The following is a 27564-nucleotide window of genomic DNA, read 5'->3' on the forward strand; positions in this document are numbered from 1 at the left end:
GAAGAAGAAGATAACTATCATTATTTCTAGAATGCAAACGGAAGTCATCTGAAAATTTACATGCAAATTTAGAAGACCACAATTTGGCCAAGTAAAGAGACACAAATTGCCCGCGCACATTCTGGTTTTAACCTCATTCAAAAGCCCACGTTTTCAAGGATAACCATATTCGCAAGCTTCAGCTGTTTGTCTAGAGGCAAGTGGTCTTTCAAATATCCACAAGTCCTATGCATTACACGCAATAGAAAAACAGCCATATAACTCTCACTTTCATCTATAGGTTGTGTGTCAGCTGTATCATCACTGCATACTTTTTGTGTAGCCCATTTGTAAATGCGCTCCGTTGATGCCCAGAGATTAGAAACAACCGATTCTGCAACAACATCCCAGCTGGAGTCTGACATGAGAGAAGTGAGGGTAACTGGTAGATCACTCAGCACAGCATGTTGATCCACAATCAGAAGAGGCATGTATTTGCAGCAGCTACCACATAGCAGACCGAGAAACTGAAGTGCCTGTGGAGAAAGAATTTTAGTAAAAAGCATGGGCAAGTCAAAGGTAAAATTTAGATTTCATTAAATCCACAGCTACCGCAAGTCATTACACTGTCCAGAAAGGCATACGGATCAATTCACCAAAAAGCAAGGCAAGGGGGAATACCATCCAAAAAAAAAACACTTGAAACTGTTCACCTAAATGATTTTACTGTTAGCAGCACTTAACAAAATATATGTAAACTGTGCCATCAGCACTACCCTGCATGTCAAACAAAACGGTTTTAGGCTTCATTAAAGAACTGTAACGAATCCTTGACATGTCATCAATACTGATTTGCTGTTTTTCATTGTACCTCATTTCTCCCCATTCAAGTCACCATTAACAAGAGTTTTTTGTCTTACAATCCTAACAGATGTGAGAGTGACCATGCCCGTATTTATAATGGTCCCCTATGTTCTTTTAATTTTAATCATTCCACATTGAAGGGATTTGATGCTTAATGCCTACCGTGGAAGGATAACTTGATATGCAGCTAACTTCTACTGCATCGGCAACCCACTGTCTTTTGACACTTTGCTCTGCATGTTGCAAAGCTGCTACAACTTCAACGAGCACATCCCAGATACCTGCAGATAATATATTTCATATGTCAGAAGCTTTAGATGCTTTCAGGTATGTAAGAGTACCATAAAGCAATTCTCATTCTCTTCAGCATTGTGGCTGGTAACATGCAATTGTTCAACAATTTTTTATTTATTTTTTATTGGGTTTTCTTATCTTCCCAAATTTTATGTTGGTTACCATGGCATAGAGAAACTAACCATGTGATTCAGAGTTTAATATATAAGCTTTTAGTCTTCCCAGCTCAGTCAATGGGAGGGAACCCATCCTAACTAGCTTGGCTTTGGCTTGCATCTTTTTAATTAATTCGATAGACTGAGTCAACTGACCATCTCTTCGAACTGGTTCCTCCTCTGCAACCTGTGATATAATTATGAATTCATGTAAGTCGATCAGTATTCACAAGTTAATGTAGTGAATTACGAGGGAAAAAGTTCAATTAATTTGTACCTGTATAAAAAAAGTTCAATTAATTTGTATCAGAAAAACAATGGAAAGCATGATATTCCTTAAAAAAGTGTAACCAGTAAAGAAGGCTCATACTATCTCAGTGTCATTGGGGTTCCGTCCTCTTCTAAAAAAAAATGTTATCTCAATGTCAGCATTTCTATGAAGCAGCAAACTAGAACAAGAATTTTCTCAAGTGACAGGCATACCTGCAGAAAAGTCAATAACCAAACCCGTCGAGCCTTCCCTAAACATCTAATGGCCTCAGACCACTCTACAGAACTAAGCTGATCCACTTCTATGATGGCTGCTGCTCCCAATACCGGCAACTGGGCAAATAGCACCTCCATGCACCTTTCAATGTGGGATATGTAGTCTACAGAGTCAAGAGAAGCTTCATCTAGGCACTGATATAGACCCTTCCAGCACGAACTCCGCAACATTGAAGTAACCGAAGGCAAGTAGTAAGTTAAATCATTAAACAGTTTCTCAATCCTGGAACCTGAAAATACTTTTATCAGGTCTGCCAGGTGAATGAGCAGACATGATTGCAGATTCAGTTCAAGTGTCTTAAATCTGGACAGGTCAGACATCTCATCGAGGAAAGTTGCTAGTGGATCAAACTGGTTTGCATGAGCTAATGAAAACTGCAAACATTGCTTCCTGAGGATTCCTTCTTCAAGAGATGAATCAGGTGTTAACAACTCAGCAACTTTAGCCTCGTATCTCATGCAGCGTCTTATGATTGCACCCCAATCCAAGACTGGCAACCTAGGAGCACGTGAAAGGCACCTGAACACAGTAGCTACAGTGCCAACATGTGCAATGGGGCCTGTCTGAATGAATGAAAATTAAGAAATTAAATAGATTCGTCAACAGAATCCTTTTACAGGACATACTTTCCAGTATTAAGATTATGTCAGCCAATCAAGATAAATGAGAGTAAATGTACTAACCATAACCATATCAACAGTGAGAAGAAATGGTAGTAATTGACAAGCATATTGGATATAGACACACATATCTTAGTTTAAAGGAACTGCCAGACAGCCTGAGAAAATAAAAAAGCTTTGGACATAGTGAACCCACAGAACTTGAAACAACAGACTTACCTCAGAAACATCCAGATGCATTAACCACAAACAGAGCCTCATAACCACACTGTCCTCAGAAAAAATTTGAGACACAGATTTTGAACCAGCTTCACTAGTCTTGATACCGCTGTCAATGTTGAGAGGTTCCTTGTACCACAAATGATGCCGAAGAAATGAAACTGCCCATGCTGCATATTGTTGCAGCTGATGCCCATCAGAATTTTGGGCAACGAGAAATATCTCCTGCATCAATGATGTCAAATTTGGCTCACAAACTGGACTTGAAAGTAAAGGACCCCTGAGATAGCGAGATTCCTGTTCAAAAAACACGAATAGTAATTTGAATGCATAACTGAACAAGAAGTGGAAATCGGTTAAAAAAAGAAAGATGTTATGGTAAGAACAACAAAAAAATTACCTTTCGCTCAAAACCGGTCTGCATTGAGGAGGTTAGAGGATGCACATGAACCAAAATCCCAGCACCTGCTCCCATGGCATTGACAACTCCAAACACCCCACCCACTTGGATAAGAGGAGGGGAAGGATTGGAATAACACTCTCTAAACAACTCTAGTAAACCTTTGACACACTCAACTTCAATAGGATGCACCCCTTCATTCAAAATGCAGGCAAGGAGGCCTCCAGCTCCAATGCATGATGCCATTAACAAACACTGACGAGAAATGCTAGATGCTTTAACAGAAACTAAATCAGAAATGAGCTCCCTATAGCCATTCACAAGATGATCTAGTTCACTATCATTCATCAATTCTACTCTCTGGCAGAAAGTCACGACAATGGGAAGTGCAAGACAGGAACCTACTGACAATACAATCTCAGAATCTTCACTGCAAGAATCAAAATTTTGAACAAGAGAGTTCACATGTGGAATCCACGATATGATTAAGTCCTTTATCTTGAGCACAGCATCATGTGCCCCAGCTCTGTATATTGCACCAACAGAGCTCGCCAAACCAAGGACAAGTCCACCAACACCCCAGATATCTTCCTCCAAGTCATCACAGTTCTCGCACAGTAGATCAGCAGTTTTAACAGCATCAAGATCAGATGCATCTGGCATGATAGATGCAGAGAGACTTTCCACTATATCAGATGAGGACTGAGTGAGCTTACATATCATTAGCGATAAGACCTTTACAATCTTTCTTACCAAGTCCTCTTCCTGCATCTTTCTGGTGTCTTTGTCCAAATTAGAGTTATCAGTAGCTTCAACCCTGGTTAGAAGATCTTGGCATGAAAAACCCAAGCCAACACCACAAGCTCCTTTGACAAGGATGCTTTTGCTACTACCTAAAACCTGAAGCGAAGCACTATTGGTAAATACACCACCAGGTAATTCATTTAACCTTCTTAAATGCACACCGAGTATATATAAAACTCTTGATGCTTTACAAGCAATAAGGATTAGATGGCTAAGCTGGACAAGAAGATAACACAGGAGTAACAACTAAATGTCAAGTAATTGTACCCTATTTTCAAAAACATTCTAACCCCTAAGACTTGTGATCCAAATAACAGGTAAACCCCATGAAACCCTCCATCACTTGTCATTATTAACTGTGGCAGAATATTCTTATTTCAAACTAATTTTTCATGCAAAAGTAAACCCAAGTGATGATGCAGTTCCCTCTGGATAGATAAGGAAAATTAGAAAACAAAAACATGACTACTTCAAAGGGTGAGTCTTCATTTTTAAAATAGGAGATAAGTGCTGCACTGCTGGCTATTTACCAAACCTCAAGGTGCATTTGCATAATTTATCCTAAATGGTCAATAATCTTAGATTCTTAACCAATGAGAACAAAAATCTAAAAATATTGTACGAGAAGAGTGACCACGAAGTAAATTGCACAATCTGGGAATTCAAATATCTACTCTAATCTTTAACGAGTGGGCATTCAATTGGAATCATATGGTGAGAAGAATAGATAATGAAACCAAACAATTAATTCAAAAGTCCAAGACATATAACAATGTTTGAGTTCATGAGTAATTGTTCATATAAGCAATTAATGACAAAGGATTTCACTCTACTCAAGGGACCAAATGAAATTGCTGCTTTCCTTAGACTGGAATGATCAAGCCAAAAAAAATCTAGAAATGTAAATCTTTTTATTTATTTTTTATCGGTAAACAAATATATATTGATCAAAAGTGTAGGCAAGGGCCCAAGTATATGGGATATACAAGAGCAACGCCTAAGCATGCTAGTTTAAAGATACAAGGAATCCATGGAAGGTCATGCCATGAAAATCAATTACAATCGACCAATGAAATAAAGTGTTGAAAAATAAGTTTCTAAACTCATCCATTGATCGTTTTTAATCTTCAAAACTTCTTGCATTCCTCTCCCTCCAAATGCACCACCATAAACATGTTGGGACCATCTTCCATATTAATGCAATTTGAGAGTTGCCCCAAATGCCTCTCCAAGAAGCTAGAAGATCTCTTACCCTCTCAACATATCCCAAGCTAGTCCCAACCGAGCAAAGACTTCATTCCACAAAGTCATGGCAATCTCACAATGAAGTAATAGGCGGTCAACGGACTCTCTGCTCTTCTTGCACATACAACCAATCCATGACTATGATTCGACTTTCGTCAAGTTTTCTAGAGTGAGGATCTTCCCTAATGAAGCTGTTCATACAAAAAAGGCTTTATAGGTGCCTTTGTCTTCCAAATGCTCTTCCATAGGAATGGATTTGTGTTGTGCGTGGTCAAGGCCTGGTAGAAAGATCGGACTGTGAAATATCCCTCTCTTAGAGGGGCACCAAAAAATCTTGTCTTCAACTCTCCCCAACAAACGGGTGTAATACACAAGGTCAAAGAATGTCTAAAAAACATCAATTTCCCAATCTTGTGCATCTCTAAGGAATATAACATTCCATTGGGGAATACCATTGAAGATGATTAAATAGATCCGCAATCGAGGCTTCTTTCATTCTTTGCTAAACCATAAACTTGTGGATAGGTTTCCTTGAGTGCCCTTTCGCCGCACCATGCATCATGTCAAAATTTGACCTTGGCTCCATTGCCCACAATAAAGCAGGTATTAAGTGCATATATACCCCAACCTCTTCTTATGTGCTTCCACAACCCCACTCTATAAGGCGATGAGCCACCTTAGCGGGGAACGGGAATGATGAGAGGAAATAAGTTGGCAAATTGGAAAGAGTACTTTTGATTGAAGTGACCCTACCACCTTTGGATAAATACATCCTCTTCCCACTAGCTAATTTCCTCTCCATTTTTTCTAGCACATAATCCCAAATAGATTTCGATTTGAATTTAGCACCCAACGGGAGGCCAAGATATTCCATGGGCAGTTGAGATATCTTGCATCCATTTTCTCCACATTAGGAACATCCCCATTGACACTACTTCTGATTTTGCCAAGTTCACCTTCAACCCAGATACAACTTCAAAGCATAATAATAGTAAAGCCCTCAAAGCTTGAATTTGATCAAGGTTGGCCCACAAAAGATTAAGATATCATCGGTGAATCATAAATGAGATATGTTGAGCGAGCCAGTAGTAGCCTCTCCCACCAAGAATCCAGATATGAACCCACCCTCCACAACACTTGAAATTATCTTACTAAAGTAGTGGAGATAGAGGGTCACCTTGTCTTAATCCTCGCAAGCTTTTAAAGAAGCCTTTTGGCGTGCCATTCACCAATATAGACAAATATGCTGTAGAGACACAATGATGGATCCATGTACACCATTTCGTACCAAAGCCACGTCTCTCGAGTATGTATAGTAAGAAACTCCAATTGACATGGTTATATGCCTTTTCCATATCCAGCTTGCACAAGAGCCCCAACTCTCCCGACTTGAGTCTACTATCCAAGCATTCATTGGAAATAAGCACTGAGTCAAGGATTTGCCTACCTTTGACAAAGGCATTCTGAGGCTTCGATATTAACTTCTCCAACACCTTGCACAACCTATCCGCCAATACTTTGGAAAGAATTTTGTACAACCCACCCACCAAGCTAATGGGACGGTAATCTTTTACCTCTAGCACTCCACGAACCCACCCACCAAACTAATGGGACGGTAATCTTTTACCTCTAGCACTCCACGCTTTTTTGGTACGAGCGCTATAAAAGTTGCATTTAGGCTTTTTTCAAACCTTCAATTTTCATGAAATTCATGGAAGACCCCCATGACGTCTTCTTTAAGCACTTCCCAACATGTTTGAAAAAAAGCCATAGAAAAACCGTCTGGACCTGGAGCTTTGTCACCCCACCATGCGTTTCAATACTTGTCTAACCTCTAACTCATCAAATGGCCTTTCGAGTTGTTCCATTTCCTATGGATCAAGGACATAAAAAGCAAGCCCATCTAATCTCGCTCTCCAAGAAAATTGTTTTGTGAGCACATTCTCATAGTAGTTGACAATGTGATCTATGATGTTGGTTTGGTTGGAGGAAGCCACCCCATCAATCATCAACATCTCTATAGCGTTATTTCTCTTATGTGAATTAACCACCCGAAGGAAGAACTTGTTGCATCTATCCCCTTCCTTCCACCATAATGCTCACGATTTTTGTCTCTAGGATATTTCTTCCAATAAAGAAACCCCTTCAATGTCTACAATCACTTGGGTTTTACGAGCCCTCCCTGCTTCAGATAGTTCCCTCTCCTCTTCCATTCCCTCCAATCCCTTGAGTTCTTCCAAGAGAATATTTTTGTAGCTTTCCACATCACCAAATACTTGCTCATTCCACACCTTCAAATCTTTCTTTAGGGACTTCAATTTGCATGCCAGGATATAGCTTGGGTTGCCATGAAGTTGGAAAGAAGACCACCGTTGTCAGACTTTGTGAAATCCCTTTGACTTCGACCACATGTTCTCAAACTTGAAATACCTTGGACCTCTATGAAGACCACCACAATCAAGAAGGATAGGAAAGTCATCAGAACACAACCTGGGGAGTCTCTTTTGAAAAAGGTTCGGATATTGTGCTTCCCATTTCGGTAAGATAAGAAATCTATCAATTCTTGACCAAGAGGGGCGTTCTTGGTTGCTCGACCAAGTGAAGGAGCTACCTGCAAGAGGAATATCCAATAAATCTTGTTCAAAGATGAAGTTAGAGAAGTCTACTATAGCTGGTTTGAAGCTAGAACCACCAAATCTTTCACTCGGGAACCAATGACATTGAAATCACCATCAATACAACAAGGTAGGTCCCATGTGCTGTATAGTCCAGCCAGCTCATCCCATAATAAATTTCGCGTGCAATCTAGGTTAGGACCATAAACTTGTCAAATTGGATTGAATGCCTCCTTTGTGAGGATTTCCTTTCATTACATAGGCACAAGTGTGTGTGATACAAGGCTAGAATCAAGCCAAATTTACAGCATTCAAATCTGTCTACAAAAGGAAACTAGGACTATTTACATAATTTGTCTAAGTAAGGAACATGATCTGTCTAAGTAAGGAGGTATATATATACAAATTAGGAAAGCTAAATAAGGAAGGTCTTGTCGTCATCCCCCCCCAAATTGATGCTGGTTGGTCAAGACACATCAATTTGCCCACAAGAAACTTATGACGTTGTCGTGTCATGGCCTTTGTAAACACATCAGTGATCTGGAGGTCAGTAGAAACATGAGGAAGAGAAATGATACGAGTGTCCAAAACTCCCTGAATGGAATGACAGTCCACCTCGATGTGTTTTGTACGTTCATGAAGAACAGGATTTGCAGCAATCTTAATGACACTAGTGTTGTCTGCATGGAGAGGAGTAGGATTGGACTAAACACAACCAAGCTCAGCAAGAAGACCACGAAGTCATAGAATCTCAGAACAAGTAGTGGACATCGCATGATATTCGGATTTGGTGGAAGATTTGGAAACACGATCCTGTTCTTACTCTTCCAAGATATCAAAGAGTCACCAGGAAACATGCACCAACCCATAACAGATCGTCGCGTATCAGGACATCCTGCCCAATCAGCATCACTATAAGCCACAAGGCGAAGAGAAGTTCCAGTAGGGAAGAACAGGCCACGACTAGGAGATCCTTGAAGATATCGAATAATATGATGAACAACAGCTAAATGTAGATGACGTGGAGCCTGCATGAGCTGACTAACCTGCTAGACAACAAATGAAATATCAGGTCGAGTAATAGTCAACTAGTTCAGGCTACCCACTAACTGTCGATACATAGTAGGGTCAGAAAGGAGATCACCCTCCTCCCGACGATACTTCGTGTTTACTTCCAGAGGAGTATCCACAGAAGAAGTATCTTGAAGGCCAGCCAAAGTAATCAAATCCTGAGTGTATTTACGCTGATTCAAAAAAATTCCGGATGGATCAGTATGAACTTCCAATCCCAAGAAGTACGTAAGAGGACCAAGATCCTTCATATGAAATGAGGCTTGAAGATGTTGCTGCAATCCGGTGATTAAGGCGGAATCCGTCCCAGTAATAACAATATTATCAACATAAACCAGAAGAAGAACAATACCAGTAGATGTCTTGTAGAGAAATAGAGAAGAGTCATATAACGAGCATCTCAACTTACAGACATCCAAGGAAGAAGAGGATGACGAACCAGATGGAATGGTCATGTATATCTCTTCTTTGAGATGACTATGAAGAAAGACATTTTTTACATCCATTTGATGAAGAGGCCAACCTTGGGATGTAGCAACGAAAGGACAATCCGCACCATAGTCATCTTGGCAACGGGAGCAAAAGTCTCCTAATAGTCCACCCCATACTCTTGCCTATTGCCTAGTGCAACCAATCGTGCCTTATACCGATCCAGAGTCCTGTCAGAACGCAGCTTGATAGAATAAACCCATTTGCAATCAATGGCTTTAACCTTAGCAGGACAGGGGACAACATCCCATGTATGATTATCCTGAAGAGCCCGAAGCTCTTCGGCCATCGCCTCATGCCAACAGTCATGTTTAGCCACCTCGGAATAACCTGACGGAATGGGAATAGAAGACAAAGTAACATGAAGAGAGGTATGCGAGAAACCATACCGATCCGGTGGAGGAGACACTTTAGTCAAACGTCGAGGAACTGTGGGGTTGTCCGAATCATCCGTAGAAGATATAGTCTGAGTAAGCTCATATGGCGGATCAGGCTTAGGAAGGGGCAAAGTGGGTCGTCGTCGTTCATATACAAGTCCAGGTTTGAATCGGTCAGGAGAAGGAGTCAAGTCAACAAAATGCGGCAAAACATGCATCTTAGGCAAACACTCAACATGAGAAGAAAATAACGACTGATTTTCAAAGAAGACAACATGACGGGAAATGCGAAATTCGTTAGTGCATGGATCATAGCAAACATAGCCTTTGTGTGAAACACTATAACCCATAAAAGCGCACTTAACAAATTGAGCAGATAACTTATGACGTTCATGGATGGCAAATGAACAAAACAAACACAACCAAAAGTATGCATATCAAGATAACAAGGATGTCGATGATAAAGACGAAAGCAAGAAGTTTCAAAATTCAAGACACTTGACGGCAATCTATTAATTAAATCAACTGCTATAGATAATGCTTCAACCCAAAATTTAGGTGGAACATATGAATGGAGCAATAAAGTACAAACAACATCAGACAAATGTCTACTTTTACATTCAACGACACCATTTTGCTGAGGTGTATAAGGACAAGACCGCCGAGAAAAGTCTTTTTGTTGGAGAAAATTGTGAAACTCACAAAACATATATTCACCACCGGAATCAGACCTTAGAATTTTGATTCTGGAAGAAAATTGAGTCTCAACATAGGTGATGAATTGTTGGAAAACAGAAAAGACCTCAGATTTAGACGAATAAAATAAATCCAAGTATACTTGGTATAATCATCAATGAAAGTAACAAAGTAATTATAATTCGCATGTGAGATAACAGGAGAAATTCCCCACACATCACTATGAATCAAATCGAAACAACTTTCAGCATGACTACCATGAGATGGAAATAAAAGAGACTTACTTTTACCTAATTTGCATGTGGAGCAATCAAAAGAGAGATGAGAAGAAGAAAATTGTTCTTTATTGCCCAACAAACCAAAGTTTATTAAATGAGATAAAACAACAGAGTTAGGATGACCCAACCGTTTGTGCCATACTTCACCCTTATTGTTTACAGTATTACAAGAAAATGAAAGAACAAGAAGAATGGAAAAATGTAGAGGAAATAAACGTCAAACTTTAGGCCCATTCATGAGTATCTTAACCGACATCTGATCCTGCACAAGACAACCATCACGAGAAAAACGAACATCACAGTTGTTATCAACCAACTGACATACTAATATAAGACTAGTGGAAAGCTCAGGAGATACAAAAACATCTCTAACTGTGGAATTAACATCCCCAATAGCATGAATAGGTAACTGACTACCGTTAGCAATCTGAATGTGCGACAAGCCACTATAAGTCCGAACATTGCTAAGTGTATCAAAAGAACTAGTCATGTGATTAGACTCACCCGAATCAACAAGCCACAATAAGGATGGAAGTGAACCATTACCTTGCAGCCCTAAGGCTGAAAATGCTGAAATAATCATCTGTTGTACCATCTCAGGAGTAAGAGCAAATGAATCACTAACAATAGTAGAGTTAGCGGAAGTAGATGGACTCACAGTAGCCTAATAAGCATTAGCCTGACAATTCTAGGAACGTATATGACATTCTTTGATAATATGCCCTGGCTTCTTATAGTAATTGCAAGATTTCCTCGCACAGTGAGCAGCAATATGGTCGTATTCCTTGCATTTGAAACATTGAACTTTCCTCATGTCGCGTCCCTTGCCTTTCCCATGAGTCGCATAAGCCACTGCATTTGGTAGCATTTTGTCTTGCTGACAAGTGGCCTGTGTGGCAAGATGTTGTTCCTCACGAAATAACTCTCCAAAACAAATGTCCAAAGAAGGCAATGGAGCACGGTTCATCAAGTTGGAGCGAGTGGCCTCAAATTCAGGTCATAACTTCATTAAAAACTGATCTCGCTTGCTTTGTTCATGAACTTTCTGCACAACAAAGAGAGATTCTTCTGGTACCTTGGCATAAATCATGTCAATAAATTCTCCCCAGAGATTATTAAACCCAGAAAAATAATCTTGAATGGAGAGATCATCCTGAGTGTAACTGGTGATCTTATACTCCAACTGAAAATGCCGAGCAGAATTGTCCTGATTATACACTTTCCTTAAGTATTCCCACATAGTTTTAGCAATCTTATATGGCCTCAGATTAAGAATAATAAGAGGATCAACAGAACTTAAAATCCATGTCATCACCCTAGCATCTTTGATTTTCACTGAGCCAATTTAGAAAGCTCAGTAGGAGCGGGATCACTACCATCTATATGACCCCATAATTCTTTCCCCAAGACAGATAAGCGAAATTGAAATTCCTAGGCAGAATAATTCTTACCAGTGAATTTCACAGCAAAAGAGTCTGAAGACATGATGCTCATAAAAAAAACAGCCAAGAAGAATACCTCACATATCTACGGAGCATCAGAAATTGAAAAAGACGAGAACCAAAAAAGAGAACTGCCGCAAACCAAAAGAACAAAAAGCGTCGGGAACTTCAACAACTCACAAAAACTGCCGAGAAGCCTAAATCCTTCACAGAGAATGCCGAAAGCAACAAATCCACCACAAAAATTTCCGTAAACCTCAAATCCTTCACAGCCCAGCAAAATCGAAGGCCACAATTCGCACAGACAGTGCCAACGATGGTAGCACTAGTGTCCACCAACGAAAAAAAATTCCCACGAGGAAGAACTAGAAATATTTCTAAGGTTTGGCTCTGAAACCATGTTAAATTGGATTGAATGCCTCCTTTGTGAGGATTTTCTTTCATTATATAGGCACAAGTGTGCATGATACAAGGCTAGAATCAAGCCAAATTTACAGCAATCAAATTTGTCTACAAAAGGAAACTAGGACTATTTACATAATCTAAGTAAGGAACATGATCTGTCTAAGTAAGGAAGTATATATATACAGATTAGGAAATAAGGAAGGTCTTGCTGTCAAAACTCCTACGAAAGCCTACTGGTATCCATCCACGACATTCTTAAACAAGCAAGTCACCATAAAGTCTCCCAAACAATCATCTATCTTTTCCACCACTCTTTTGTCCCACATCATTAAGATACCTCCCGATGCTCCATTGGAAGGTAAGTAATGCCACCCCACTTGGTTACAACCCCATAAACTCCTTATAGTGTGAAGGGGGATAAATGCCAATTTCATTTCTTGCAAACATACAATGTCTACTCTCCGTTTGCGAAATTGATTTCTAACTTTAAGGCATTTTTCCTTCTCAATTAATCCCTTTACATTCCATGAAAAAATTTTGGGTTTCATAAAACAACCGTCATTGCCCTTCCCTTCAATCTTCTGCAATTAGAGCTCCTCTCTCTTGCTCCATCATTTACTGTCCAGTCAAGCCTCTTTAATTCTCTAGCTCCCTTCTTAGCTGAAGTGAGCTCCCCAGGTGAGCTAGAATGGGTTTGTCCGACCTCTATAGCTGCAAGGAGAGCTATGAATTGGTCTTTAAAACCGTCGCACACGATCCCCACACAAGTTTGAATCTCCTTTGCCTTGTGTATAACCCATTATAAGACCTGGAAACCGTGGCTTGGATGTAGGGAAGACAGTGGGATTGGTTCATCCCAATGATCCTCTTCACTAACCAAGGGGTTTGTTCGTACTACATCCATCTTGTTTGAGACATGATCCAGCACCTGCCAATGCTCTCCCTCAACCCCAACCGAGTCATACACAACCAGTGTATTGTCTAAAAATCTCATTTCCTTTGTGATACTACCTTCACAAACTCCTGCCTCTGTTTGAGCATTTCCTAGGAACGAAAGGCCTTCTTTTTCCACAAACAGCATGTTATGGGTTGATACGTACGTGTTTCCGTCGATTTGGACACTCCAGGAGATGATTTTTGCATTAGAAACCAGTCCAACATCCATTATCCTCAGCGCCGGCACTGCCCCTCATCGGCCGAGTTGCTGGCAACCGAGTCGAATGCCTCCGTTGGTCGGTTATGTGGTGTCACCATTCGGTGTATCGTCAACATCGACGGTAATGTTGCAGCTCCGGAAGATGACCTAGTTTCGTATGTGGAGAAGCCCAAGTGTTTGACCCGCCATGGCCTAGTTGGGCGCCTTGTTGGATCATGGGCTTTCTGCTTTCCTTTCTCGCACCCTTGTTCTACGTGGTTCTCTATTTGCTTCTGAGCCCCTCTGTGAGTCCATAAACTTAGGCACGTATCGGGCTCTAAGCCTAGCCCCATGTCCTGATTTAACTTGAGGATTAAACCCATGACCCACTCCCTTAAGTCAATCAGCTCCTCTTTTATGCTTTGTATAAACTTCTTCTTTGCACCATGCCCCTTGAATAGAGAGCCCCATCCCTTCTTTTTTTTGATCGGTAAACAAAATTTTATTGATCAAAAGAGAGACAAAGAGTGTCCAAGTATACGGGACATATACACGAGCACGTTCACAATGTCTAGCTTAGAGATACAAGGAAATCATGAAAAGTCCTGCCATGAAAATCAATTACAATCGACCAATGGAGTAAAGTATTGAAAAACAAAATTCTAAGCTCTTCCATTGATCTCTCTTGATCTTCAAAGCATCTTGAGTTCCGCTCCCTCCAAATGCACCACCATAAGAGCCCCCATCCCTTCTTGCGTAAGGCCTTCTAGCTGGTGGCACATCAGGCCTTTTCTCTTTGCCTTGCTCCACAACGGTAACTTCTCTCTCTTTCAAAATACCATTACAACCCTCTACATCTCAGTACAACCCTACTCTTATCAGATACTCCTCTGTTCTTCCGACGCCTCCTTTGATGGCTGGAGTAGAGCATGAGACTACCTCGGTGTAGGTCTTGCATGTGACTATTTTGCAAGGTTGCTGTATGATCTCAGCACCCCCATATTTCTTCCCTCCAGCTTTATCCACATTGCCACACAGCTCACTAAGTTCCAAAGCCATCTTTCTCCAACCTTTGCCTTCCACTTCCTAGGGAAGATGAGTAAACTTCTCCTTCCACCACCTCTGTACTCTACTATGGTCAGATAACGACCATAAGCATTTGAGGACCTTTGTGCAATATAGGCACTGCCACCAAAGCTGAATGCTCTAATAAATTCTTTCTTGCCATCCGATTGAACGCAATCTTCCAGAGACTGAACAACCCAGAGCATTGTTAAACTACTCAGTACTAACTCTTTAGTCACCTTCCTTCCTCTCTCTATAATATGAACAGCATGACTTCCTGAGTATGAAAGCTCAAAAGTCTTTGTCTCGATGAGGACTACCTTCGAGCAACCCATCCAAAAAAGTCAATGCCTACGATAAGCAAGAATTCAACCCGAGATTTTGAATCTAACAATGGCCCTTTTTTATAATACAATCCAAGATATCAAAGCTTAAAACATCACAATTTCAGAGCAAAGAGATCGTTCCCACCAAGTCAAAACAGATATTTTTATTTTTTGAAATACAGTAATGAGTTTTCTTAAAAAATCCAGAACAGCGAACACCTCAACAAGTCCAGTGATGATCTGAAATTTCTGCTCATGATCGGTTACATGAAGGCAACTTGAGATCAATCCAAGAGAAATAGCAGCTGACCATTGGCGGTGTTCATGTTCATGCTGGAACAACCAATTAAACAGGAACTCTGAAGCAGTTGATTTAACAGTATGGGCAGATGGAGGCAAGACCTGACAAAAGAATGTCAATCGTGAAGTCAAATTCTTAAAAGAATACATTACTGAGTGCTACAATTTATTAAAAAATGTTGAATGCATGGAAGACACTTGAGAGGACCACATGGGGCCAGGGTCCTTTCTGAGCCTACCATTTGATTCTAAAATTTCAATTTTTAATGAAGAAGACAGAATAAGTTACTCTGAAAAAAGGACGACTTGCCATCTGGCACATTTATAATGCAAAATTATCCATAACTGAGGCATATGAGATAGGGTTTGTTCCCACAATCTAGATATTCCATCTTGGAGTACACAGGAATAATTTTAAAGTCTTTTCACAATGATTCCTTTGATCTCATACGTTTCCTTTGACAGTTGACTGACAATATGCATTTTTTTTTTTTTTGATGAGAAATAGGCAGTTGACTGATAATATGCACAGCAGTAGATTATAAATCTAGAAAAAAAAAATTACAATCCTGTAAAATTCATACTGAACAAAGTGCACCAATGGCTAATGCAACATTTTCAGAAGCTCTAAGGATGGCTTCTTCTGCTATTCGTATCATACTCTGCATGATAAAAAAATATAAAAAGAATTAGACCACCTACTACACAGAATCTCTTTGATATTAATGCAATAAATACAAGGTTGTAGAAGCAGTATTTTGAAAGTTCAAGGCGATGGTCAACCTTAAGGATATCATTAGCCGCTTTGGAAGATTTATCCAAGACAGTGGGAGGTGATTTAGCATCAAAATACAACATATCAGCTCTCATCCAACGTCGCACAAAGGGATCCCATGACTGCAGTGAAAGAAGTGCAAAGAAAATATTTCTTGAGAGCTGAAGAGATGCTGCTATTTCCACCATTGCATTCTCATATCCAGCATGTGGATCTCGTAATCCCTGAACAAAATACAATCTTAGAGTAAATCCTCAAGAAACACAAATCATCAATTATGTATCTTACCCTTGATGGCCCCTGATTGCTCACATCTTTAGGAGTGAAGGAAAGAGATAATAGAGCTGCACCGGGTAATTTTTTGGCATTACTTCTTTCCTCTGCAAATGCAATGCTTAAAAGATCAGAACAGAAATAGCCATGGGGAAGGGTGGAGGGGACTATGCTGTTAAGATTTGATTAGTTATCATCACAGAAAAATTCACCACCATAAATTATTTGATTAATTGCAATCATCAAAAGCCGCTGCCATCACTTCGCAATATGCCTAGTCTTTTCAATGAAAAAATAATGGAAAATAATAAACCGACAATTAGTCTACAACTATTTTACCACTCTACTTAAGATGAAGGGTAGCTATGTAAAATATAAATTATTTTTTAATGAAGTGTCACAATTACATTGGTTGATTGTAAACGAATTTTAAAATATTTGTAACCAAAACAAATCAAGCTTCAAGAAAAGTAGGGAGTTACAACGTCTTTTTTCGGCAATCAACTACGACGCTAAGAGTGGTAGTTCAACTAGAGGGAAGTCTAAAGGAAGGGCATTATCAAGGTGTTGGGGTTGGTGTTCGGGTAGAGTTTTAGTTTTACGGGAAACAAGGGATTGGAGTCGAGTTTGATGTACTTTGGGTTGGTTTTTTTATGGGCTTTTTGGGTTATTAGGGGCTTGTTGGGTCATTTTGGGCAATGTGTTTTCTTGTATACATTCAGTGTACTTGGTTTCTCCCTTTGATATATACAATATTTTTACTTATAAAAAAAAAAGTAAGATAGTTAGTTGTACGTGTATCATTGTCCAAAAATAATTATCTTTTGAAACCTATTGCTTTATACTTTCATCTTTCTCTTATTTTACCTATGAAACTTTGTGCATTGTGCAGGCAAAAGTAGTTAAGCAACTTTTTGAAATAAGAAAAATTTGTTTTGAAGCCACCGAAGCGATGATTCAATACTATGCATGTAACGACCAAGGAAAGCGCTAGCCACATTTGTGCTATAAGCCCAAAAAGACTAGTCAATTTGAAGTTTCCTTAGAATCACTTATAAAGCCCAATTTCACTTAGCAATTATCAAATGTGAGACTTAGCACCCATGACTACTTTTATGACCTACCCACTCTGTGGATCATTCATATTGTGGGATTAGAGAGTTACAAAGCACTATCATCCATGCATTTTTTTTTCAGTCAACAAAGAACAAAGTCAAAGTAACTAGCATTAATTTTGATGGCACGAGCAAATTAGCATTTCTTTTGTGGATGCCATATGGACCAGTAGCTCACGATACCTGAAGAGAGGATAACCTGAGGAAATACATCCAGCAGCTTCTCAATCTTACTTCCTGCAACTCTTTTCTCCTTGATCAATCTTCGGCGAGTGCTGAAGCATGTTGACAAAAAGTTCATCCGTCTCCAATATATCTTGAACATATGGAGCAGTAAAAAGTTGAAAGGAAATTTAAAGCTTACACGTGCTCATATGTTATGATCTTGACATGAAATTCTTCCATGGCCCTGAGTACATTGGAGTTGGTCTCAGAAAAAAGCAGCTCCAAGCTCCTATTCTTGAATTCTGGAATACTTTTATCAGCATGTGGTACCTGAAGAACATTATATAGAAAAAAAAAAATTATTTAAGAAGATTGCATTGAAAAAAAAGTAAATTCAAAGCAGAAAAATGCGATAATATAACCACCAAATTGGATGCAGGATTTAATATAGTCTACACATCAAAGGCATAAAGTAATTAAGATTGGGGGAAATTTACTGCAACTATTCGTAAAGTAAATTCAAAGCAGAAAAATGCGATAATATAACCACCAAATTGGATGCAGGATTTAATATAGTCTACACATCGAAGGCATAAAGTGATTAAGATTGGGGGAAATTTACTGCAACTATTCATAATATTACCTCATATTGGATCAAGGCCACAAAAGCAGAGGTCCTTGCCTTTGCCCATTTTAAGTCATGACCAGGATGGGCAGAGGTACCAATGCCCCATAAAATATGCAAAACATTCTTTGAAGCTTCTGGGTATGCTTCAGCATCCATTGCACCCCATCTCAGCAGAAGGCAAATGCTGCCAATAAAACAGTCTTTTGTAGGTAAGAATAAAATTTTATTAATATGATAAAAGGGTGCTGCCTTGTACAGAGGAAGTATATGGGAGATCCACCTAACAAGCAAAATGAAAGAGCTCTAAAATTCTAAAAAAGAAGAGATACAAAAAGTTGTACTACTCTCAAAAAGGTATTAAGAAATGATGCCTTGAATGCCAGTAACCACACTACGTGCATTTCTTTCCTGACAACAAGCAAGACGGAATAATTCTCTATAGTAATGCGCATTGAAGGCTACTAAACTGCCCTTTCCAACTTGCTAGGAGCTCCCTCCCTCCCCATAATCCAAAAATATCATACCCAGACATACTTACCTATGTGCAAGAGCTGGGTCAGTGAAGTAATCTAGCAAATGCTTCGCAATAACATCCCAAGCTGTATAAAAATCTGGACATATGCAAACATTGAATACTTTCAGGATACTTTATTTTAGTGAAATACCTATAATTCAATAACAAATAACACTTGAAATTAACAATTTCTTAGGAAAAACAACAATATTGAAGCATTCGCAAAGTACAAACGGATCCTGAACTTTGATTCTGTCTTTCCCAAATATCTTTTTTTTTCAAAAAAAAGAAGAAGAAGAAGAAGATAGAGAAACGATTTGGGTTGCATGGAACAAAAAGACTTTCCTCAGATAACTTCAGTTATCCACCCTCATCCTCATTAAAAGGTTCTCAACTGAAACCAAAGAAAAATGCTCATGTAAGCCCAGCCTGGGCTTATCATTCACTAAAATGTTGGACAAGGCTTAACAGCATATCCATATACTGCAAGAGTTATCGCCAAAGGTTCCAAACCAATTGTTAAAACTTTGAAGAAAATAATAGGCCAATAATCATGATTATGGAAGCACTGCTACGACTATTTCTTCAAACTGTGTATGCTCTTCAGGATTCCAATCAAGCATTATGTGCAGTAAAAACAGCACCACAACCAACTAGTAGGTGAATACTGTACTCGTTTCCAAGGCCCGGTTTGTATTCGCAACCCATCTCAACTCATCTCACTACTATTCATTACTATTCATCAACTTTAACTCACAAATCTCACTACCATTCACAACTCATCTCATTACTATTCACAACCCATCTTAACTCATCTCAACTCATCTTCGAATCCAAACGACACTTTAGTTAACTCAGAAGAGTGCGCTGATTGATGCCAAGTTAATCTGCCAATTAGGGATCATAGGACCTTGAGGGCACCCTTTTTTTGGCATATAGTCTAGTAGACTACTTTAAGGTATTTGTTGCCACAAGGATGCTATTTTTTTTTATTGAAAGAAAAGTTAATATTTCACATTAAGTTTGGCAAAATAAAAATCAAGCCGTTATTTTAAGTCCAACCAAGCTTTCATTTTTTGATCGGTAAATAAGAATTTATTGATCATAGAAATAGGCAAAAGCCCAAGTACACGGGTCATATACAAGAGCAACGCCTAGGAGTGATGTTCTAGTGATACAAGAAACTCATAGATGTTCATGCCATTAAAATCTACAACAATCAACCATTGGAACAATGTGTTAAAAAAGAAGGTTCTAAGTTCATCTAATGACCGTTCTTGATCTTCAAAGCTTTACTCGTTCCTCTCCCTACAAAGACACCACCATAGGCAGATTGGAACAATCTTCCAAATTGCGGCAATCTAAGAAGTGCCTTGGAGACCTCTCCATGATTTGCCGTTTCCTTAGGTTGCCAGTAATGAGAATCTTCCCCAAAAAAGCTGTCCATACAAAGAGGGATGCCTTTAAGGGAGCTTTTGTCTTCCAAATGCTCTTCCACGAGAATGGATTTACATTACGCTTAGAAATGGATTGGTAGAAGGAGCATACTTTGAACTTCACTTTCGCCGAGGGTTGCCAAAAAAGCATGTCTTCACCTACCTCCCCTCATAAGAACAGAATATATTAGATTGTAAAATTCAGAAATTGCTTCAACTTCCCGATCATGGATAGCTCTAAGAAATGTGATATTCTTTTGGGGATTACTGTTAGATTGGTCAAGGAGGTCCACAATCGAGGCTTCCTTCATTCTTGCTATACCAGAGAAGTCGAAATAAGCTTCCTTAAGGGTACGTTTGGATCTCAAACTCATCTCAACTCATCATTACAACTTTTTCAAATTCCAACACAAAATATAATAAACAATTTAACTTTTTCAAATCCTAAAATAATAATATTAAAAAATAATATTCTAACAATATTTTATCATCTCAACTCAACTCAACTCAGTTCAACATCTAAATGCAACCTAAGTGCCTTGTCACCACACCACATGCCATGCCAGAATTTGATTCGGGACCCATCACCCGCCTCAAAACGGGTAAATCTAGAAAATTCAGTCCATCCACGTTGAATGTGCTTCCAGAGTCCCACCCCATAGGATCCACTCACCTCGGTCGAGCAACAATCTCCCCATACTCTACCATACTTTGAGTCTAAAATTGTTCTCCACAAAGCTCCATGTTCTATGGGATACCTCCATAGACATTTGCCCAACAACACCTTATTAAAAGCTGCAAATCGCGAATACCCAAATCTCCTTCGAAAATTGGGGAACAAACGGTGGCCCATTCTACCAGATGAAATTTGAACGCATCGTTCATCCCTCCCCATAGAAAATCCCGCTGTATTTTCTCCATGCAGTGAGCCACCTTTGATGGAAGCGTCAATAAAGAGAGGCAATAAGTCAGTAGGTTGGATAGGGTACTTTGATAAGTGTAACTCTGCCACCTTTGGATAAGTACATCCGCTTTCAACTAGCAAGTTTCCGCTCCATCTTTTCTAGTACATCATTCCAAATGGATATCGATTTGTAATGAGCACCCAACAGGAGGCCAAGATATTTCATAGGTAGATGAGAAATCTTACATCCCAAAATAGTAGTCATACTATCCACATTATGCACATGCCCACCAGAACTACCTCTGATTTGCCCAAGTTCACCTTCAAACCGAAAATGACTTTGAAGCATAGAAGGAGAGCCCTCAATGAATGGATATGATCCTAGCTGGCCTCACAAAATAACATGGTATCATCGGCAAATAAGAGATGAGAAATATTGAGTGAGCCAATATTTGCCTCCCCCATTATAAAGCCAGATATAAAACCACCCGCCACAGCCCATCGATCATTTTGCTAAATGCTTCCATTACGAAAACAAATAGTAATGGAGATGAGGGATCCCCTGTCTCAATTCTTGTGAGCTCTGAAAGAAAGCATTTGTTGTACCATTAATCAAGATAGAGAAATGTCCCGTAGAGATGCAATGTTTGATCTATGAGAACCACTTCACCCCGAAACCACATCTTTCTAGCATATAGAGTAAGAAGCTCCAATTGACTCGATCATAGGCCTTTTCCATGTGTAGTTTGCAAAGAAGCCCTGGCTCTCCCAACTTGAGTCTATTATCCAGACATTCGTTGGCAATAAACATCACATTGAGTTTTTGCCTCCCCTTCACAAAGGCATCTTGGGGCCTTGATATTACTTTCTCCACCACTATGCTTAGCCTGTGTACACAAGAAGTATACAAAAGAACACCTAAATACATTCTAAAATCAAGAGAATAAAGAGAAGAAGTCATGCACATTGTTTCGATTTAGCACAATGGCTGAAAACCAAAGCATTAAAGTGTGTAAGAAAAAATTCTGTAGTTCCGCCATTGTGCGCTCCCTATCTTCAAAACACTGTTCATTTCTTTCTGACCAAATACACCACATGATGCACAATGGAATCATTTTTCACACTGCTGCCACTTGAGGATGGCCTTGAATCTTCCTCCAACAAGCCAATAAATCCACCACCCTCGAAGGCATCACCCATGCAACGTCAAGTCTTCTAAAAATCATATCCCATAACACCTTTGTCACCTCACAATGTAAAAGTAAGTGGTCCACTGATTCTCCATCCTTCTTGCATAAATAACACCAATTCATCACAACGTAGCCCCTCTTTCTCAAATTATCCGTGGTCAATATTTTCCCAAGAGCAGCTGTGCATACAAAGAATGCCACTTTAGAAGGCACACGAGACCTCCAGATAGACTTCCAAGGGAAATGTGCATCAGCTTGTGATAATAATATTTTGTAGTACACCCTGACTGTACATTTCTTGCTGCCATTAATCCTCCACTGCAGCTTATCCCCCTGTGCGGTGGGAAGATTAGTTAGAGTACTCTTGTGAGCCGACCCCCTTTCGATAAATACGTCCGTTTCCAACTAGCCAGCCTTTTCTCTATATTCTCCACGACCACATCCCAAATGGCTCTAGCCTTAAAAGTCGCCCCCAAAGGGAGACCAAATATTTCATAGGCAACGAGGATACTTTACAATCCAGGAGACTAGCCAAACTGTTGATGTTGGGCACTACACCCACTGCGACCATCTCGGATTTACTCAGGTTCACCTTAAGCCCCGATATAGCTTCAAAACATAATAAGAGAGCTCGTAGAGTTTGAATCTGGCCATGATCCACTTCACAAAAAAGAAGAGTATCATCTGCAAACAAGAGATGAGAAATTATGACTGAACCATTATTGCCATTACCCACCGAGAAACCTGATAGAAGACCCCTCCCACCGCCGCCTTAACCATCCAGCCAAGTGCCTCCATGACTATAATGAAGAGAATGGGAGATAATGGATCCCCTTGCCTCAACCCACGAGAACTGTTAAAGAAGCCAGTAGGGGTGCCATTCACTAGCATTGAGAAACGGGCGGTGGAGACACAATGTTGAATCCAAGAAATCCATCTATCACCAAAGCCACATCTCCCAAGTAGGTATATGAGAAAATCTCAATTCACATGGTCATATGCATTTTCCATGTCAAGCTTACATAAAATGCCGGGGACTCCATCCTGCAATCTATGATCCAGGCATTCATTGGCTATAAGAACCGAGTCTAGGATTTGTCTCCCTCGAACAAACGCATTTTGAGGCTTAGAAATAATTTGTTCCAAAACCAAACTTAGGTGATTGGCCAAGACCTTCGCAATGATCTTATAAACTCCACTTACTAGGCTTATGGGACGAAACTCCTCAATTGTCGTGGCCCCATGTTTCTTTGGAATAAGAGCAATGAAAGTCGCATTGAGGCATTTTTCAAGCTTTCTGAAAGAGTGGAATTCCTCAAAAACCTGCATGACGTCACATTTTATAATATCCCAACATGTTTGAAAAAATCCCATCGAAAAGCCATCCGGACCCAGTGCTTTATCCTTGGCCACGCTAATAATAACCTAATGAATTTCATCTTCTTCAAAAAGTCTTTCCAGCCAACTCGCACTTGGCGAATCAATGGACTCAAACAAGAAGTTATCAAGCTCAGCCTCCAACATGCCGGTTCCGTGAGGAGATCCTCATAGTAATGCACAATATGATTCTCTATCTCAGAGGGAGAAGTGAGCACTTGAGTACCTGAATGAAGAGTCTCAATGGCATTGTTACGCCTATGAGAATTAGCCACTTTATGAAAGGATTTCGTACATTTATCCCCCTCTTTCAGCCATAGAGCCCTGGATTTCTGTCGCCATGAAATCTCCTCCATCAACAGAACCCTCTCCAAATCCGTCACTACTGAATTCTTCCTCAATTTCGCCTCCTCCAATGTATCTCCCATCAACTCCCTTCCCTCTAAATCATGTAGTTCCTCCATAAGAGACTCTTTTTGGTTGACAACATTACCAAAAACTTCCGAGTTCCACTTTTTTATATCTTGTTTCAACGCCTTAAGCTTACCAGCTAAAATGAAACTGGGGGTACCTTCAAAATGATAAGAGGCCCACCAAAATCGCACCTTCTCCCCAAAACCATCATCTGCTAACCACATATTTTCAAACTTGAAGTACCGACGTCCCCCATGAATGCCTCCACAATCTAATAGGATAGGAAAATGATCCGAGCAAGCACGGGTTAGCCTCTTTTGGCACAAATCTGGATAATGGGCCTCCCATGATGGAGAGGCTAGAAATCTATCCAATCTCGACCATCCCTGACTATTAGACCATGTGAATTCACCACCAACCATGGGAAAATCCATGAGATCTAGATCAAAAATGAATTCTGAGAACTCTTCCATAGCGAGAGAGAGTCGACAATCCCCCGATCGCTCGCTAGGAAAACGGACGATGTTGAAATCCACACCCATACACCATGGCACCTCCCAAGAAAAGTACAAGCCCACCAAATCCTCCCAAAGTCTTCTCCTATCTCTATCCGAGTAAGGCCCATATATACCCGCAAAAGCCCACTCCCACCCATCTACCACATTTTTAAAACGGCTAGCAACCAAATAAGAGCCAACACCCTCCTCTACCACCTCCACCACCCTTTTATCCCACATAAAGAGAATACCACATGACGCTCCAGACGAAGCCATATATGACCAACCCACATACAAACACCCCTACAAACTACGAATAATTCTTCTATCAATGACCCGTAACTTTGTTTCTTGTAAACACACCACATCAACCTTCCATGATCGCAAGAAAGATTTAATGCGAAGGCGCTTATTGCGATCATTAAGCCCTCACACGTTCCAAAAGAAGATCTTAGGCTTCATAAGCAAGAGTGGCTCCCTTCCCCTTGAGTCTACCTCTTCCACCACTCCCTTCCTTTGCTGCATATTTAATAGTACATTCCAGCCTTTTAAGTTCCCGATCTCTCTTAATGGTTGACTTCAAACTATTGTCTTCAATGGCCACTAGAAGAGCTCTAAACTGTTCTTCATAACCTACACAGGACACCCTAATGATATCTTGAATCCCTTCAACTTTCTTAAAAACCCACTCCGATATGAATCTTTCTGAGTTAGGGCTAGGATGAACCATACTTATGGGATCAGCAACCCCCCCCCCCTCTCAAGGCAGTCCCCTTCAGTGCCTTCACAGATGGCCAACTGTAAATTTCCAGCTTTTGACCCCCCTAGGGAGCACCTCAAAGTGGTCCCCTCCAATGTCCGATGAGTTCTCCAACTCACGAACTCCAGTGGGAGAGTTACAAATACTCTGCTAGCCAGCGACATAGGGGATCCCGATGGGATTAAATCCCCAGTTATCACCTCTTCACTTTCCGACGTGCTAATCACCTGGGTTAAACACAAGGGAGCACCAGAAGTCACCGGTGAGAGGTTCTGTGCAGATTCCGACATTGAAGGATCGCCAGCGCCCGCAACAGAGTTATTGAGAGAAGCTCGACAACTGAGGTTCGCGTTTCCGTTCTCTATAAAGGTAGTCGACGTCGGCAAGGACTGCGACGGAAGGTTGGCAACCTTCGGAGAGGTCGCCTGACCCTCCACCTGCGACGGTGGCTCAGCTACAGTCACAGAGCCCATGCCCCGTTGCGTTTTCTTTCTCCATACCGTGCCTTGCTGATTACACGATGGAGGCCTCCCCGTGGGCTTAGGCCCAGCACCAGAGCCCAGGGCCCTTTCAACTTCCTTTGGCTAGCCAGTGACCTTGCAACCCATGGGCCCTTTATCTCGGCCCGAGTAGGAGCCCAAAATGCCACAAGCCTGACCCAATCCCTCTTGCAGAAGTCCCTTACCCTTTACACACCGTTTTAGTCCCTTCACTTCCTCAACTATATCACTCAGATGCTTCTCCAACTCGTTCAAAGCCATCAGTAAACTTTCTTCTTTCAGGCCAACCAATTCTCTGCCTTCCCCCTGACGATTTTGAGCCTCTACCGAAAGAGTGGTGCCCCTATACCTGACCTGCCATCCGTAGCACTGCACTGCACGTCTCGAGGCGACCTCTTCTGGGTTTGAAGCATCTCCATGTACGACCGAGAAGTTGACGTGTGCCCCGTCGTTGTTGATGGAGGCAGACGCAGACAGCCACCTCCAGCTTCCAACAGCTCCTGTGCAAGTTTCCTCCATCCCACTCCATTCCTATCTTCAGGAATAAAGATGCAACTCCGACAACCTCCCCCGCCGTACTCCACTAACGCCATGAAGAAACCTCTGAAGTTCAAACACTGCTGGGCTATATACCCTCTATCTCCTTCTCGATATGCAGAGTAGAACTCCTTCCTCCCAACCTCCAGGCTATCTTCCAATGTTTTAGAGAACCAACGAGTTGTCGCTAGACCCAAACTCATCTCTGTTGCAACTTTCCAACCCTTCTCAGACAAAGTAACCTGGCATCCATTTCTTATCACCACAAACATTTTATGTTCTATTGTAATGCCCTTCGGAAGACCCATCCTACTTGATCCCAACGCAACAACAAAAACTCATACAACGCAAAAGAACAACTAAGAAAGCTAATCATCCCAGGATTTTTCCATCGAAGCAGAAAAATTTCAACAACAAAACGAAAACAAACATTTTTTTTCTCGAGTGTATGGAGAGAAAAAATGCCTTGTGCACTTATATTATACAATATGTATGGTCATCAACATTTTTATTCTGGCAAGGCCACATGTTTGCTAATTCAGTAGTCACTACAATATTTCTCACTACCAAGTCACATCCTAGTTGGCCTCTCACTCATTCACATGTAAATTGACCATATGATTCCTTGCCAAGTTAGTTTGGTTAGAGTTTGAGATACGGATATTTGAAATGGGGGACAGAGACAAGATTTGATTATGGCACAATGTATGATGTGGTGGTAGAACTCTCAAGGAAGCTTTTCCAAATGTCTGGTGTTCTGCATGTTAAGGACTCTTTTATTGTAGAAAATCTGGAGATGATTAACCTGTTCGCCAGACTTTTGAGATGATTTTATACATCCCACTCACCAAGCTAATAGGGCGATAATCCTTAACCTCAACCACCAACCAAGCTTTTATAACGGGGAAAGGAGCATCATAATTTATGATGTTGAAATCTCTCGTTGGTTGATCAAGGAGTGATATTCCGAATCCTCATTACTAATAGTTGCTAAAGATATCATGAGGTTTTTAGACAAATCAGATATGTTCAGAAAAATCAGGAAGCCAAGTCTCCATGTTTAAGCTTTTTTATAAGTATTTTTCAATTTTAAGCTTTACTTGAGGAGTATATGGGAAATGGAAAAAGAATTTAAGTTCACAGAAAACTAGAG

At 40.4% G+C, this 27564-nt stretch overlaps 1 protein-coding gene and 1 long non-coding RNA gene across 7 annotated transcripts in view; both read right to left on the minus strand.

Moving 5' to 3' along the window:
* LOC121249122 (protein RST1) overlaps window positions 1–27564 on the minus strand; it is a 33207-nt gene continuing 5643 nt past the window's right edge. For all 6 annotated transcript variants that reach the window (XM_041147798.1, XM_041147795.1, XM_041147797.1 and 3 more), the window contains 14 exons: window positions 18821–18893; window positions 18298–18466; window positions 17854–17984; window positions 17673–17764; window positions 16390–16481; window positions 16110–16325; window positions 15911–15988; window positions 15246–15428; window positions 3079–3978; window positions 2679–2975; window positions 1776–2402; window positions 1320–1479; window positions 1006–1124; window positions 1–515 (listed from right to left, as the gene is read on the minus strand). In XM_041147798.1, the coding sequence (XP_041003732.1) occupies window positions 138–515; window positions 1006–1124; window positions 1320–1479; window positions 1776–2402; window positions 2679–2975; window positions 3079–3978; window positions 15246–15428; window positions 15911–15988; window positions 16110–16325; window positions 16390–16481; window positions 17673–17764; window positions 17854–17984; window positions 18298–18466; window positions 18821–18893 (3515 nt within the window). In that variant the 3' untranslated portion in view covers window positions 1–137. The remainder of the gene's footprint in view (window positions 516–1005; window positions 1125–1319; window positions 1480–1775; window positions 2403–2678; window positions 2976–3078; window positions 3979–15245; window positions 15429–15910; window positions 15989–16109; window positions 16326–16389; window positions 16482–17672; window positions 17765–17853; window positions 17985–18297; window positions 18467–18820; window positions 18894–27564) is intronic.
* On the minus strand, window positions 21873–27562 carry LOC121249128. The gene is made up of 2 exons (XR_005937596.1): window positions 27217–27562; window positions 21873–22023 (listed from the first exon to the last, which is right to left on the minus strand). It is a non-coding gene; the product is annotated as an uncharacterized LOC121249128 (long non-coding RNA).

The sequence above is a fragment of the Juglans microcarpa x Juglans regia genome, chromosome 2D (assembly GCF_004785595.1).
Source record: "Juglans microcarpa x Juglans regia isolate MS1-56 chromosome 2D, Jm3101_v1.0, whole genome shotgun sequence".
Lineage (NCBI taxonomy): Eukaryota > Viridiplantae > Streptophyta > Magnoliopsida > Fagales > Juglandaceae > Juglans > Juglans microcarpa x Juglans regia.